Source organism: Bos taurus, chromosome 5 (assembly GCF_002263795.3).
Source record: "Bos taurus isolate L1 Dominette 01449 registration number 42190680 breed Hereford chromosome 5, ARS-UCD2.0, whole genome shotgun sequence".
NCBI classification, from domain to species: Eukaryota; Metazoa; Chordata; class Mammalia; order Artiodactyla; family Bovidae; genus Bos; species Bos taurus.
Window position 1 is genome coordinate 113,984,207 of NC_037332.1, and position 14,397 is coordinate 113,998,603.

General features: G+C 59.3%; 1 protein-coding gene across 2 annotated transcripts in view; it reads right to left on the minus strand.

The window, feature by feature from the left end:
- Positions 1-14,397, minus strand: part of SCUBE1 (signal peptide, CUB domain and EGF like domain containing 1) — a 131,006-nt gene that overhangs the window by 12,548 nt on the left and 104,061 nt on the right. For both annotated transcript variants that reach the window (XM_024992818.2, XM_024992819.2), the window contains 7 exons: positions 8,542-8,661; positions 8,105-8,209; positions 7,035-7,151; positions 6,309-6,446; positions 4,825-5,028; positions 2,651-2,812; positions 869-1,036 (listed from right to left, as the gene is read on the minus strand). In XM_024992818.2, coding sequence (XP_024848586.1) covers positions 869-1,036; positions 2,651-2,812; positions 4,825-5,028; positions 6,309-6,446; positions 7,035-7,151; positions 8,105-8,209; positions 8,542-8,661 — 1,014 coding nt within the window. The remainder of the gene's footprint in view (positions 1-868; positions 1,037-2,650; positions 2,813-4,824; positions 5,029-6,308; positions 6,447-7,034; positions 7,152-8,104; positions 8,210-8,541; positions 8,662-14,397) is intronic.

Below are 14,397 nucleotides of genomic sequence, written 5' to 3' on the forward strand. Positions count from 1 at the left end.
TATCCAGACTCAGGAGCGAGTGCCTGGGGGCTGGGACGGGCTGGCTCTCCCGGGGGTGGGGGGGCGGCAGGCTGGCTCTCCCGGGTGCGGGGGCAGGCAGGCTCTCCTCGGGGTGGGGGCGGTCCTGGGGCACAGGCCAAGGAGGAGCAGAAAGAGCGCTCCGGGGGCCGCGCCACTGAGACCTGACTGGGGCTCCAGCAGCACAGGGATCCTGCGTGCACCTGGCTGGGAGCTCAGGCCGAGGGCGCTAGGGTGACCGTCTGACTGGCCGGTGGGGATTCAGAGAGGATGAGAGGGGAGGAAGCAGGGTCCAGACACACTTCTGGGGGACGCTGAGAGCAAAGGCCAGGACCCCTGGCAGGAGCTGTGGGGGTTTGGGGTCTGGAGAGCTAGCTGAGAGGATTCAGAGTCTGTGTTGGGCCATCAGCGGGTGGGCAGGGCTGTCCATCAGCAGAGAGCCAGCCCTGGGATGGGGGTGGAGCGTTGGGGACATGACTGGCAGCACTGAAGACCTCTGATCTCTGACCTCACCACACTGCCCCTCTGCCTCCTGCACTTCCTCCCCTCCCAACGTCCTCCCAGCACAGCAAGCCCAGTGCCTTGAGGGATGGGCGGCTGGGGGCCCAGAGCTCCAGACTGGAGCTGCTGTGTCTGCCTGAACCTCTCAGACTCTCGGGCAGGCGTGGATTGGCCCCCTGCTGTCCCCGTCCTCGTGTGCAGCACAGAGCTGGTTGCCAACGTCCCCTGCTTGTGGGCTCCAGGCTCCTCTCCTGACCTTGGACACTTGCCACGGCAGGGAGTGAGGGGCATCCAGAGAAACTGTCCCTGAGCAGAGGGGTTTGGGGCAGGGTAGGGGGAGAGTCCTCACCTTTGGCCTCACAGTCTTGGAAGGAGGCGGAGCCCTCATGCTTGGTGAGCAGGCCCCCTCCACAGGGGAAGCAGCCCGTGCGTCCAGGTTCAGGCTGGTAGGTGCCCATGGGGCAGGCCTGGCAGGGTCTGAAGCCGTCGGTGGAGAAGGACCCTGGAGAGCACTGGCCTGGAAGTCAGAGGTCACGGCTCAGGCTGGGGGAGGGGCGCTTCACTCAGGCCCTGCCCTCTGCTCAGCCCTCAGCTGCCCAGGAACGGCTGCAGGCAGCAGGCAACCAGGCCTGGGGAGGGGGAGGAATGCACGGTGTGGCCTTGGCCAGGCCTGGTGTCTCTCCTTCTATCTGCTGGGAGGGCTGCGGGACGAGACGTGCCCCTGCTGTAGAGCTGGGAAGGGTGGACCCCACGGGTGGAAGTGGGAGGTCATTTATTTCAGGGGTCTCTGCCTGGGGGGCAGGCCAGGCTGTGTCTTCACGTGGGAGCAGGGGCAGCTCCCTTGGAAAAGACCCTGACGCTGGGAAAGATTGAAGGTGGGAGGAGAAGGGGATGACAGAACATGAGATGGTTGGATGGCAACACCGACTCAATGGACATGGGTTTGAGTAAATTCCTGGAGTTGGCGATGGACAGGGAGGCCTGGTGTGCTGCAGTCCATGGGGTCACAAAGAGTCGGACACGACTGAGCGACTGAACTGAACTGCACTGAACTGACGCTCCCCGGTCTATCTGCCTGGCTGGGTCTGAGCAGAGGCAGGAGGGTCTGTGAGGTCCTTAGGGCACAGCTAGGACAAAGGGAGGGGACGACACATTCCAGCAAAGAGTCAGGATGTGGAGGGTGTCCTGGTGCTGAGCAAGACGTGTGCTTAGGGCCTTCTCAGCCCAGACCCTGGAATTTGCTGCTCCCCCAGGGGCCTCTCCCCGTGGCTCAGTTGGTAAAGAATCTGTCTGCAATGCAGGAGATCCTGAGTTGGGAAGATCCCTTAGGGAAGGAAATGGCAACCCACTTCAGTACTCTCGCCTGGAGAATCCCATGGACAGAGGAGCCTGCTGTCCATGGGGCCGCAAGAGTCAGACACTACTCAGCGACTAAACCACCACCACCACCAGGGGCCTCTCTGGGGCAGAGACCACACTCCTGCAAGGGGCTGGGCCGAGGGCAGCAGGCCGGCCTGCAGGGACTCGGATCTGATCCCTTCTGTCCCGAGAAGGCTGGAGGTTACCGCCGCCCTAAGGGAGACCCTTCCTCCCCCATTCTCTTGGGTAATCCCCACATGGCCTGGGAAGGGAGGCTGATGGGGGGAAGGTGATGAGCCCATTCACAGATGAGTTAATGTGGGTAGTAAATGGAAAAGCTCTTTGCAAACCAAACTGGTTGGTAAGTTGAGAAAGGGCTCTCCCAACCACCTTCAGGGCAAACTGTGAAGTTCTCTGTGTGGGGCACGGTTCTTGCCCGGTATCTGGCCACACTCCATGAAGCATCTTGGCCCTGATGGGTGCTTCATGAGGGCTCACGTGTTTGGTGACCCATAAAGCATGAGAGCCTCCGCTACCAGCTGCCCTGTGAGCACGTGATCAGCTGTAAAGTCCTTTCGACCAGCTCAGGGCGGTTTGGAAACGTACCGAGTGCAGCTCAGCGCCTGCTCTGCACGCGGGCTGCAGGTCTTCCAGGCGCTCTGTAAGTGCAGCCGTGCTGACGTCCCCTGGGCTCGGCTTTGGGAACCTCAGTGCAGGCAGGAGGTACCTCGCCCCCTGCCCCGCCCTCCTCCGAGGGTTGGCCCCTACTCACCTCCGCACTCGGATACGTTGCGGGCACCAGCCAGGCCGAGCCCGTCGCTGCTGGGGCATGGTGTGCAGCTGAGCTGGCCAACCCGGTCCTGGTAGGTCCCCGGCGGGCACGGCACACACTGGCCGGGCTCCCCGCTGAAGTAGGTGCCAGGCCCACAGGCCACTGCGGGGGCAAAGTGGAGAGACTGCTGGGGGCCGAGGTGCGGAGTGGGGGCCAGCCGGTCCGGCTGTCCATCTCCTGGCACCCTGAGCTCAGGCTCTGTCCTTCCACAGAGGGGGCCCAGACCCTTCCCAGAAGCGGTGGTTTGGGGGTAGGAGTCAGGCGGTGGTCTTCAGGGAGGACTCTGGTCTCATGCCTTCTCCTGGCTGCTGCTGCTTAGGGCCCTCCCAGACCCCTCCGCTCAGCCCTCTGGTAAGGGGCCTCCGCACGTTGCCCTCCAGCCCCGACTCCTTGCCCGTGGACCACCTGCCTCCGGGATGCGCCGCAGTCACTTCATCCAGACGAAGCCCCCCTGCCCGCCCCTCTCCATCCCTGTGTGGGAGCTGCTACCCGAGGCCATGGGGGGCAGAGCAGAGGGGCTGGGGGAGTGACGGGGCGCCGGGGGGCTGAGGGTCCAGAGATGCTGGACTGAGGAGAGCCCGGGGAAGCTGGCGGCGCTGATCACGTAAGCACACTGACGAGGAGACAAGGAAACAGGTCGGGAAGATAAGGAGGAAGGGAGGTGGACGTCTCCTTGAACAAGATGTTCAGAAACATGGACATAAAAAAACAAGGTTAGAAAGAAACCCAAGGTATTGAATCAGAGGTGCTAGTATGAACTCATGGTTTTATAAAACACACACGCACCCGCGCACACACACACACACACACACACACGAAAGCATTATGGAGCAAGTGCTGTTAGCCGTCCACAACGGGGGCCTCTGGACGAAGCAAACGTGGACGTTCTTTGTTCTGTCTGGCAACGTCTCTGCAAGTTTGAAATGGTTTCAGAGTAACTTATTAAAAACGCATGAAGGATAGCACCGCCAGTCCCCCGCCCTCCCGCTGGGTCGCGGGGCGGCACTCTGCCTCCTGCCCTGTCCGCCCCCCACCGCCGGGATTCTGCCTTCTCCCCCGCTCCTGCATCTCTGGCCTAGTCTACGCCGTCTGCTCTGGGAATGTGGCTCCACGCTAATCAGCACCTCCATGAGGGTGACTCACGAGCTTCTCCAGCTAGCCGGGACACCTGGAACCCCACCTCCTCCGACCCCTCTCCCCCAAGGTCCCCCAGATCAGAAAACCACGGCCCCTGTGCCCAGGTGGCCCACATCCCTGGAGCCGTCCTGGAAGCCTTCTTCTCCCCCGCCTCCCCCTCCAAAGCGTGCTCTCTGGTTCTCTCTCCCGCGTCTGCCTCTCCTGCTGCCCCTGCTTCCAGGCCCCATCATCTTTCTCCAGGTCTCCCCTCCTCCTCCAACCGCCCCCCATCTCAGCCTTCCTGCAGCTGAAGGCAGGTGAGGCTGCGCCCACTCGGTGCGGTCCAGGGCATCATCCCACAGCGCCCAGGGCCGCCCCAGGCCGGCCAGGCCCTCTTCTGTCCTGAGGGTGTGTTTGCCTGCTAGCTGCCTGCCTTCTTTCCCACGTAACCGTGGACCCCGCTAGAACAAGGACTCTTGCTGGGTTCACCTCCTAGCCCCCTGCGGCTGGCTCTAAAACCGTCCCCAACTTGATGCGCCAGTTCTGGGGCACCTGTCACTAGAGGCACTGGTCACCAGCCTCTTTCACGAGACCTGGCCACCCTGTCCCAGGCCCTGCTGTGGCCAGGTGCCCCCCTCCTCCTTGCAGCACGGCCACCCCCCTGGGAAACCCTCAGTCTCATGGGCATCTTTGCCCGGCTCCTCTGCCCTTGGCTCCCACGCGCCTCCTCCAGGAAGCCTCCTCTAGCCACTCACACCGGTCCCACATCCTCCATGCCCCTCGCCGGGGGCCTTGCTAACCTTGCTCTTCCTACCTGCCCTCCTAGCACCGGGGGTGCGGGGTGCTATCTAATACCAGCCATCGTGTCTAAGTGCTTCTCCTCGGGGGGGCCTCCTTGTCCCCCGTCCCCTCCCGACGTGTCTGTCTCCCCCGTGGGCTGTGACCTGGGCTGGATGGACAGAGGCAGACCGCAGGTGGTGCTGTGGGCAGGGACTCACCGCATTTGCCGTCCTGCGGTGTGTGGCCGGGGCCGCACGTCCCCGGGCCCTCTGGCGCCTTGGCCGGCCGCTGGGCCAGCTCGTACTCGGTGCCCGCGACCTGCACGGAGAAGTGCTGCCGGCTCAGGGACTTCCGCAGGGTCTTGATGGCAGCCTGCAGGCTCTGCTCTGCTCGCCTCCGCACGCAGTCGGCCTCGCAGGTGTCTGCAGGGGCGGGCGAGACCCAGGCTCGCCACCTCCCCCGGGAGAGGCCTCCACCGCCATGTGCCCCCCTCTGCCAGATGCTGGGGCGGCCGGGCCTCTGCTCGGGGCGCTTTCCTGCAGCAGCAGCAGCAGCAGCAGCAGCAGCAGTGCTGGAGAGGGGCGCGGGGGTGCTGGAACGTCTGACAGGCTGGGGACCCAGGCTCTGAGAGGTGTGAGTGGTTCGAGGCCCTGAAGCAGATCTGAGAAGCGGGCGGGCTTCTGCCACAGCGATGCATGTCCCCTCCCCAGGCCCAGCGCCCTCATGGGAGCCCCTCCAGCCGCGCCAACACCCGTGAGGCTGACTCTGTCTCCAGCACAGCGTTACAGCCCTCCGACCTTGAGCCCGGGCCCCTCGTGGCCTGGAGCCCCATGCCTTGCTAGCCTTGATGCCCCGCACTCAGACTCGCCGTGAACTCCACCTTCTGGCTGCCCTTCCCCGCGCCCTGTCTCCTGAATGCACCCTGCTCTCTCTGCTCTGGGCCTCTTCTCCCTCTGCCTGAACACCACCCCTGCCACCCGCTTCCACTTGGTGAACTGTGATTTCAGGTCCCGGTCCGGACGGCACTGCGTCTGGGGAGGTCCTGGGGCCCCTCTCTTGGGGAGGGGCCTGAGCGCGGCACCCTGTTGGTTCTCACGTGCCCACCGTCCAGCGTCTCCCTTGGCCCTGGGGGGGGTGCGTGCCCCTTCCCTGCTCCCTCCATGACCGGTGGTGCCGCCAGCATGGGACCAGCGTCTGTCCCCCGTTTCTGCAGCGTCCAGGGCCAGGCCCGCCCCGCACACACTTGCTGACAGACCCCCGCTCCTCTGTCACAGCCCCCCGCTCCTCTGTCACAGCTGGACACTCATTCACAGCGTGGAGGGAAATGAGAAACACAGTCCAGCCCACAAGGCCCCTTCTGGAACCTGGGCGAGACCGGTGCAGGGTTCGCGGTCCTGGGGAGGACCTGCCCGGCCCGGGTGAGGATGGGGGGGAAGGGAGAGGCGGCGCGGCCCTCCCTGCAGCCCCAGGCCTGCTCCTGCTGCGGCCCTGGCCTCCTCCTCCACCCTGGGCTACACAGCTGCTTTGAGGCCCCACTGGCCCCAGCCAGCTCCCCCGCCTGCCCGGCCAGCCTCCATATCCGGGAGCCATCGTGGCTGGAGTGGGAGCCCAGCTTTGGGCCCAGCGGACCCCCCGCCTGCCCTCCCCGTTCGCCGTCCTTGCGGAGGCTCTCAGCACCTCGCAAGGGGACCCCCTCACCCACCTGAGGCCTCTTCCACCTTTGTCTCCACCTCAAACTCGGCCGTGATGTGGGTCACCTCCTTGGATGGAGACTTCCGGCCACGGCGCCTCTTCTTGGAGGAGTCACACTTGAGGGTCACAAAGGTCATGTGGCAGTTTTCTGGACAAGGAAAGGGCCACTGTGGCAAAGGCGGCGGGGGGGAGCGGGGGTCCCCCTTGCCTAAGAGTCCAGGCTCAGACGGGCACACAGGCTGGAGAAGGCCAGGGTCTGCCCCAGGATGGGCCTGGGGGGACGCAGCCCTGTATCCACCCCAACAAGGCCCTCACACTGCTGCCCTCGGGGCCCCTGGAGCGTCTCCCTTAGTGAGGCTGTGCAACCCCAGCTCGGGGCAACCTGGCCCAGGTTAGGCCTGCCAAGCGCCCAGCTTTGTCAGGTTTCAGCAAACAGAGCTGGCCTGCTTTCTTTTGGCCCTGCTCCCTGGCTTTCCCCGTGGAAGTCCCCCCTCCGGAACGCCCTTCTTGGCCACCCTCATCCAAGAAAGGGCCGCTGAGGGAGCCCTGGGGCTCCTTCCACTTGGACACGACCTGGCAGAGAGCCTCGCTCTGGGGGGAGCTCACTGAACCCTGGGGTGAGGTGGAGAGAGGGGCCCAGGGGATGCTCTTCTGCTGGAACGCTGGCTTTCATCCCCAGGGACACCACACGGTCTGCGGGGCACCAGGAGGGCTGGCACTGGGATGGCCCACTCACCCAGCAGCAGCTGCCTCGGGGCCTCCTTGGCTGGCTCCTGGCTTCGGGGCCGGAGGTGGCACTTGGCATCTCGGATCTTGAAGCGCGCCTTCTGCCTGATGAGGGTGGCAGGGGCACCTGGGGAAAGCCCACACCCAGTGGCGGCCTCTCCCATGGGAAGGGGGGTGGTGGGGGCCAGGCGTGGCAGAGGGGGAGGGCCTGAGGGTGAGGGGACCCGCCGGGGGGGCCACATCCCCTGGGAGCTGGGGGTGGGACCTCTGTGGCCTGACATCTCTCTCTGAGAAAGTGCGAGTGTGGATGGCGGGGCCGAGCTCCAGCCAGGGTCAGCCAGCCAGAGGTCTGAGGAGGAAGAAAGGCAAGCTTCCCGCCTTCTCTCTCATCACCAGAGCGAGTTTACGTGGCTCGTGCTTTTGGGAAAAGGGGCAGCACACGCGGGAGAGGGGAGCATGTGAGAGAGGGGACTGGGAAGGACGCAGATGCTCAGAGCCACCTCCTTCTTCCGAGAGCAACTCACAGAGCCCACAGTAAAGACTTCTGGAGTCACGGCAGCTTAGCGTTACACGGCGTGTGCATCAGACATGTCATTAAGTCCAGCATCCCAAATGGGGAGAGCTGCCGAAGCATCGCCTCCGGCTGCAGGGAGCTGGCTGCGCCCCGGAGGCCAAGAGCGTGCGTGTTTCTGGTACTCCTGGGGTGGGGTCTCCCAGTGCAGCCCCGACTCCGGGAGCTTTTACAATCTCATGGTCACAGCACGTGACTCACTTCCCTGAAACGGAATCTGAGATCCACAGACTCACAGCACTCACTTTAGGGTCGCAGAACGACTCCGGATGCGTGGCCCAGAGCCTCAGAGGCGGACAGGCCCTTCAGTGGTGCACGGGCCCTGGGCTGGGCCTCAGCCTGCAGCCTGGCTGCTTCTGGGTCCTGGCCCGCTCTGAGCTCCCCAGCACCCTGAGCCATACGGGGCAGGGGCCAGGTCGGGAGACCTTCACGGACCATGCCCCTCCGCTCCCCCTGCTGGTGCCGGGTCACGCGGGTGAGCTGCGGGCTGGACAGGCCGGGGGCTCTACCTGAGCAGCTGGGCCCCGTGCTGGAGCTTGTGCCGTTGCGTTTCTGGAGCGCCTTGCCCTGCAGGCTGGGGACACCGCAGCTCAGGCTGTAGCTGTTGTCCGAGTCTGTGGAGAGGCCAGTGGTGAGGTGGCCCTGAGTGCCCCTCTGTCCCAGCACCCCAGATCCTAGGGGCCTCGGGGGCATCGCTGAATACGAGGACGGTGGGGACTGACCCTTATGTCTATTCATTCCTGCTCCACGACCAGGGGCTAAGTGTCTGGGCAGGAACGAGTCCACTGTGCTTTTGGACAGCTGTCCAGGGCCACTCAGTGACCAGGGCCGGGGGTCCTCTGTCGGGGTCCTTTCCCAGAGAGCAGCAGGGAGTGGGGGCTGGATCCCGGGGGACGCGGCCCTGCCCCCCTCCCCGCCGCCCCCTCCCTGGGACAGCCTCGGTTACCTGGTGTGAAGAGTGTGTGTCCGGGGCAGGCAAGGGAGCAGCTCTCCACACTGCCCGCCTTGCCGCAGGACAGCTGGGCCGGGGGTGAGGCCTTGGCCCGGGAGAGGCACCTGCCCGTCTCTGGGGAGAAGGAGGACACACGGGAGGGCTTGAGGGGTGGGGGAAGGCCTTTGGGAGCCAGCAGGCCCCTGAGTGTGAACCAAGAGGAACTCCCACTGCCCGGCAGTGCCCTGGCCAGACCGTCTGGGTGGGAGGGGGCTGCGAGACGGCAGAGTCCACATCCGTTTGGACGCGGGGGGACCCTGGGCCCAGGGAGAGGCTCGCTCCCCCAACATCAGTCCATGCTATCTGTGAGAAGGATCACACTGTGTGCCCAGACCTGAGGGCGGGGTTGGACCCTCTCCAGCAGGGGTCCCTGCCCATAGGGGGAAAGGAATGGCTGAAAATGGACATGGGCTTTTTGGTAGAGACCGACCTCGAAGCATGGGAGGGCCACTGGGAACCCCGCTCTGGGGCAGACCCCAGGCACATCCACTAGGTGTGTGAAGATGTCCTGAACCAAGCTCTTCAGAGTTTCTCACGTGTTTATCTTTTGGGGATTAAACATTTTCCCCAGACCCCTAGGAAAAAGACTGACAGTTCTGTAGGCAAGGTAGACAGGAGAACTGGTCTCACAGGACCTTCTAGACTTGATCGGTGACACTTGCCTCCGGGAGCGCCACCCTCTGAGCCCATCATCAGTGGTGGAGTTGCCCCGAGAACGGGTGCACACAGGAGACTTAGCTGGATTAAGACACTGCCGTGGGGAATTGCCAGTTTGCATGAGCTTCAACATGTGCCTAAACATTTTCAAGAGGGGTCTTAGAAGGTAAACCATCTAGAAATAAAAACAAACTCATGGCTCTCCAGATAAAACATCCAGCTCCCAAATAAACACAAGACCAGGAGTCCCCGTTCCCAAAGAACCAAGAAGCTATGAACAAAAACACCTGCAGATAATCCAAACCGAAAGGGCCGCTGGATGAGCCAGTGTTCTCTCTGGTTAAGAAACAGCAGACGACCATCCACCCTGAACCTTCCAAGGCAGACATCAGCCCCTGGCAGTTCCCTGTACTTGCTCCAACTTCCTAGAGGGGGTCGTCAACAACTGCAGATGAACCACACGGCTTTCCTGTGCGCGGGCGGCCACCACCCCTGCCCTGCACGTGCCCCCACATCCTTGTGGGGACACAGAGGATGCAGAGCACTGCCGTATCTCTTCCAGGGCCATTTCTCGGGGGTTTGTTTGCAGTGAGCAACCTCTAGGAGTGAGGTCTCATCTCCCTCCAGACAAGAGCAGCCTGGCTTCCGTTCACTGTAATAGCGAGTGGTGAGTTCCCCAAGCTGGGTGTCCTTCAGCTGGGATGTAAGCTCCCTGTCTGCATAGCATTCTCTGGGTGGATGAGACCTAGGGGGCTGCTTGCTGAGCTGTGAGCTCAGAAACCCTCAGACTCTGATCCGGGGGTCTCATGTCTCCTGTGGGTGCCCAGAGAACAGGGCCGGGCTAGCTTGCTCAGCTCGCATCCAGGGGAGATCTCAGTCCACCATGCCGATCATCCATCCCAACCATCTCAGAACATGGAAACCCTCAGAAAGAAGTTTAAAGTCGCTTCCCAGGTGGTGCTAGGGATAAAGAACCTGCCTGCCAATGCAGCAGACACAAGAGACGCAGGTTCTATCCCTGGGTTGGGAAATCCCCTGGAGAATGGCATGGCAACCCACTCTAGTACTCTTGGTTGGAGAATCCCATGGACTGAGGAGCCTGGTGGGCTACAGTCCATAGGGTTGCAAAGAGTTGGACATGACTGAAGCCACTTAGCACAGCACACAAAAAACAAGAGGGAAGGCAAACTCAGTTCAGTTCAGTTGCTCAGTCGTGTCCGATTCTTTGTGACCCCATGGACTGCAGTACTCCAGGCCTCCCTGTCCATCACCAACTCCCAGAGTTCACTCAAACTCATGTCCATCTAGTCGGTGATGCCATCCAACTATCTCATCCTCTGTTGTCCCCTTTTCCTCCTGCCTTCAACCTTTCCCAGCATCAGGGTCTTTTCAAACGAGTCAGTTCTTTGCATCAGGTGGCCAAAGTATTGGAGTTTCAGCTTCAACATCAGTCCTTCCAATGAATATTCAGGACTGATCTCCTTTAGGATGGACTGATTGGATCTCCTTGCAGTCTAAGGGACTCTCAAGAGTCTTCTCCAACACCACAGTTCAAAAGCATCAGTTCTTTGGTGCTCAGCTTTCTTTATAGTCCAACTCTCACATCCAAACATGACCACTGGAAAAACCATAGCCTTGACTAGACAGACCTTTGTTGGCAAAGTAATGTCTCTGCTTTTTAATATGCTCTCTAAGTTGGTCATAACTTTTCTTCCAAGGAGCAAGTGTATTTTAATTTCATGGCTGCAGTCACCATCTGCAGTGATTTTGCAGCCCCCCCCCCAAAATAGCAATAAATTAAAAAGGAGGAAAAATGTACATTTGCCTTAAAGTAAGAATACCTGGTTGTGAGAGAATATGATAGAAAGTAGGGAAGAGGCAGATTTGAAAATCTGGGAGCTTAGGAGGCTCGAGGGGACAATGAACCTGATTTGCTTTGGTTTATTAAAACCACTCAGCAGTGGGCCTTTCTGACCATCGTCAGCTCCTTCCTGAGTCCCAGCCCACACCTGCTCCTTTGGGACATCATCAGATGAGCCTCCTTTCCCTGAGTCAAAGCCCCTGCATGTGCGGAGGGACCTACCCTGCAAATGGAACTGGCAGCTGAAAGACACCTGAGGGGTTATTTTTTGAAGTCTCAGAAAATCCTCCTCCCCCTGATTCAGATCATCGCCGATGGGAGCCTTAACATACCTCTCTTATGTATGATCAAAAAACAGAATCCCCGAGGCAAACTTGCCACAGCATCCACAGAACAACTGGAGCAGAGCCCAGGAAGAGTCCAGATTACTATAAACCTCTTTTTTTTTTTGTATCAACATGCAAAGATTAGGCCAGGCTCTTGGGACAAACTCAACAACACGGGATGCATCTGTGAGGAAGGCTTGTCCCCCCTGCCTCAGAACAATCACAGCCTGGGATAAAGTAGTCGGAACGTCTCTGGACCTTGTACTAGAACTGCCTTCAAGTCTGAGGGAACCATATGTAGCACAATCCCTCCTGTGACTGGGAAAAGCAGAAAAAGTACTTTTTCTGCTTGTCAGTGAACTCCTTATGGTGTCTGGTTCCTCACACCACCACTGAGCAACTCTTGTACATATTCTTTTTTTTTTTTTTTTTTTTCAGCCACACTGCAAGGCTTTTGGGATCTTAGTTCCTGACCAAGGACTGAAGCTGGGCCACGGCAGTGAAAGAGCAGAGTCCTAACCCCCGGACCACAGGGAATTCCCTCCCCAGCCCTTCCTGGAGGAGACACTCACCTTCGTGTGTCTGTACTTCCCAAGGATTCATACACAGAACAGACCTTGTGGATAGTCCACATCAAATCCCAACTTAACAGGTTTTTGCTGATAGGACTTATGAATAAAAATTAAGACATCCTAAGATTCATATCCAGTCCAACCCTGAATATTCATTGGAAGGACTGGTGGTGAAGCTGAAGCTCCAATACTTTGGCCACCTGATGCAAAGAACTGACTCATTGGAAAAGACCCTGACGCTGGGAAAGATTGAAGGCAGGAGGAGAAGGGGAGGACAGAGGATGAGATGGTTGGATGGCATCACCGACTCAACGGACATGAGTGTGAGTAAACTCTGGGAGTTGGTGATGGACAGGGAGGCCTGGCGTGCTGCGGTCCACGGGGTTGCAAGGAGTCAGACACGACTCGGCGACTGAACTGAACGTCCATCTCTGATTATGGGCAGGAAACATCTCTGTTTTCAGAGCATCCTAAGGTGGCATCCACCTGTGTGCATCTTTGCCTTTTCTGTTTAGGAACTTAACACGCTAGACAGGCCGCAGGTTCAGGCTTCGACCCCATGGACTGTAGCACGCCGGGCCTCCTTGTCCATCACCAACTCCCAGAGTTTACTCAAACTCATGTCCATTGAGTCGGTGATGCCATCCAACCATCTCATCCTCTGTCATCCCCTTCTCCTCCTGCCTTCAACGGACGTTAGAGGAAATGTTTTTCGGATCGTCATGTGATGCTGCTGCTCAGGCCAAAGTCCTCGGGCAGGACCAAGGGGACCAGGGGCTCCGCCACACACTGTGTCCGGCCTCCGACTCTATCACGGAGCACGTCTGTGTCCGGCCTCCGACTCTACCACGGAGCACGGCTGTGTCCGGCCTCCGACACTATCACGGAGCACGTCTGTGTCCGGCCTCCGACTCTACCACGGAGCACGGCTGTGTCCGGCCTCCGACTCTACCACGGAGCACGGCTGTGTCCGGCCTCCGACTCTATCACGGAGCACGTCTGTGTCCGGCCTCCGACTCTATCACGGAGCACGTCTGTGTCCGGCCTCCGACTCTATCACGGAGCACGGCTGTGTCCGGCCTCCGACTCTATCACGGAGCACGGCTGTGTCCGGCCTCCGACTCTATCACAGAGCACGGCGAGCAATCACCTTTCAAGACCCATGAAGGATGAGCCAGGTGGAGCCAGGCGACCCCTGGGACCACCAGACCAGCTCCCGCAGGTGTCTGCGAGCATGGTCCTAAGACCGCTCTTCCTTCCTTGTAGGGACAGACTGGTGGTGGCAATGAGATAGTGTGGGTGAGAGGCTCTTTCAGGGGAGAGGACATGGCCAGGTCATGGTGTGGCTGTGACCGTCAGAATCCTGGGGAAAGTGTAAAGATGGGACGCAGGCTGGAACCACGCCCTCAGGGGCCCTCTGAGCATCTGCAGATGCACTTCATGGCTACAAATACGTCCGAGTAACAGTATATTTACTTTCTGGATGAACTGAAACAGGCTCTTGTTGAAAAAAAACAGCACTGAAATATTATCAAAATATTATCCCCAAATTCCTTATTTGGGATATTTAAACTAATGTGCTTAGGAACATATAGACACATTTCACTGGGAAAGTTATTCATGAGTTACTCATAAACTTCATGGTCTTTATTACCCCTAATTTTCTTGAAAAATAAAAATGACGTTTTTCAGAACTTACTGTAAAGCAACCATTTAGAGGTCTGAGGTTTTTCAGAGAACCTCCAAAAGCAGTTCACGGAAACTGGTTGTTAACCAAGATTGTCAGAACTGGCCGATGGCCACGCAGGGTGGAGGCTTGTGTCTAAGACTGCTGGAATGAATTCTCCTAGATGTTTGCAGCCACTGATTTCCACACACACTTTTGCATTCCTTTGTTCCTCATCCCTTCGGTCACGTTTTCCCACATTACACATCTAAGGGTGTGCAGTTCTGACTTCTCCTGTCATGTTTCCCTTACAAATAATAACTCATCTAGATCTAGGCTGTACTAAGTGATAACCAACAGCCTGATCCTTTAAATTGGTTCTCCCAAGCTATTGCTAGGGAAGCCAATATTGAAAAATGGTGTTAAGTATGTTGTGCTCAGTCGCTCAGTCGTGTCTGACTTTTTGCAACCCCATGGACTATAGCCCACCAGGTTCCTCTGTCCATGGGAATTCTCCAGGGAAGAATATTAGAGCAGGCTGCCATGCCCTCCTCTAGGGGATCTTCCCAACCCAGGGATCGAACCCAGGTCTCCTGCATTGCAGGTTGATTCTTTACTGTCTGAGCCACCAGGGAAGCCCAAGAATACTGGAGTAGGTAACTCATCCCTTCTCCAGGGGATCTTCCTGTCCCAGGAATAAAACTGGGGTCTCCTGCATTGCAGGCGGAT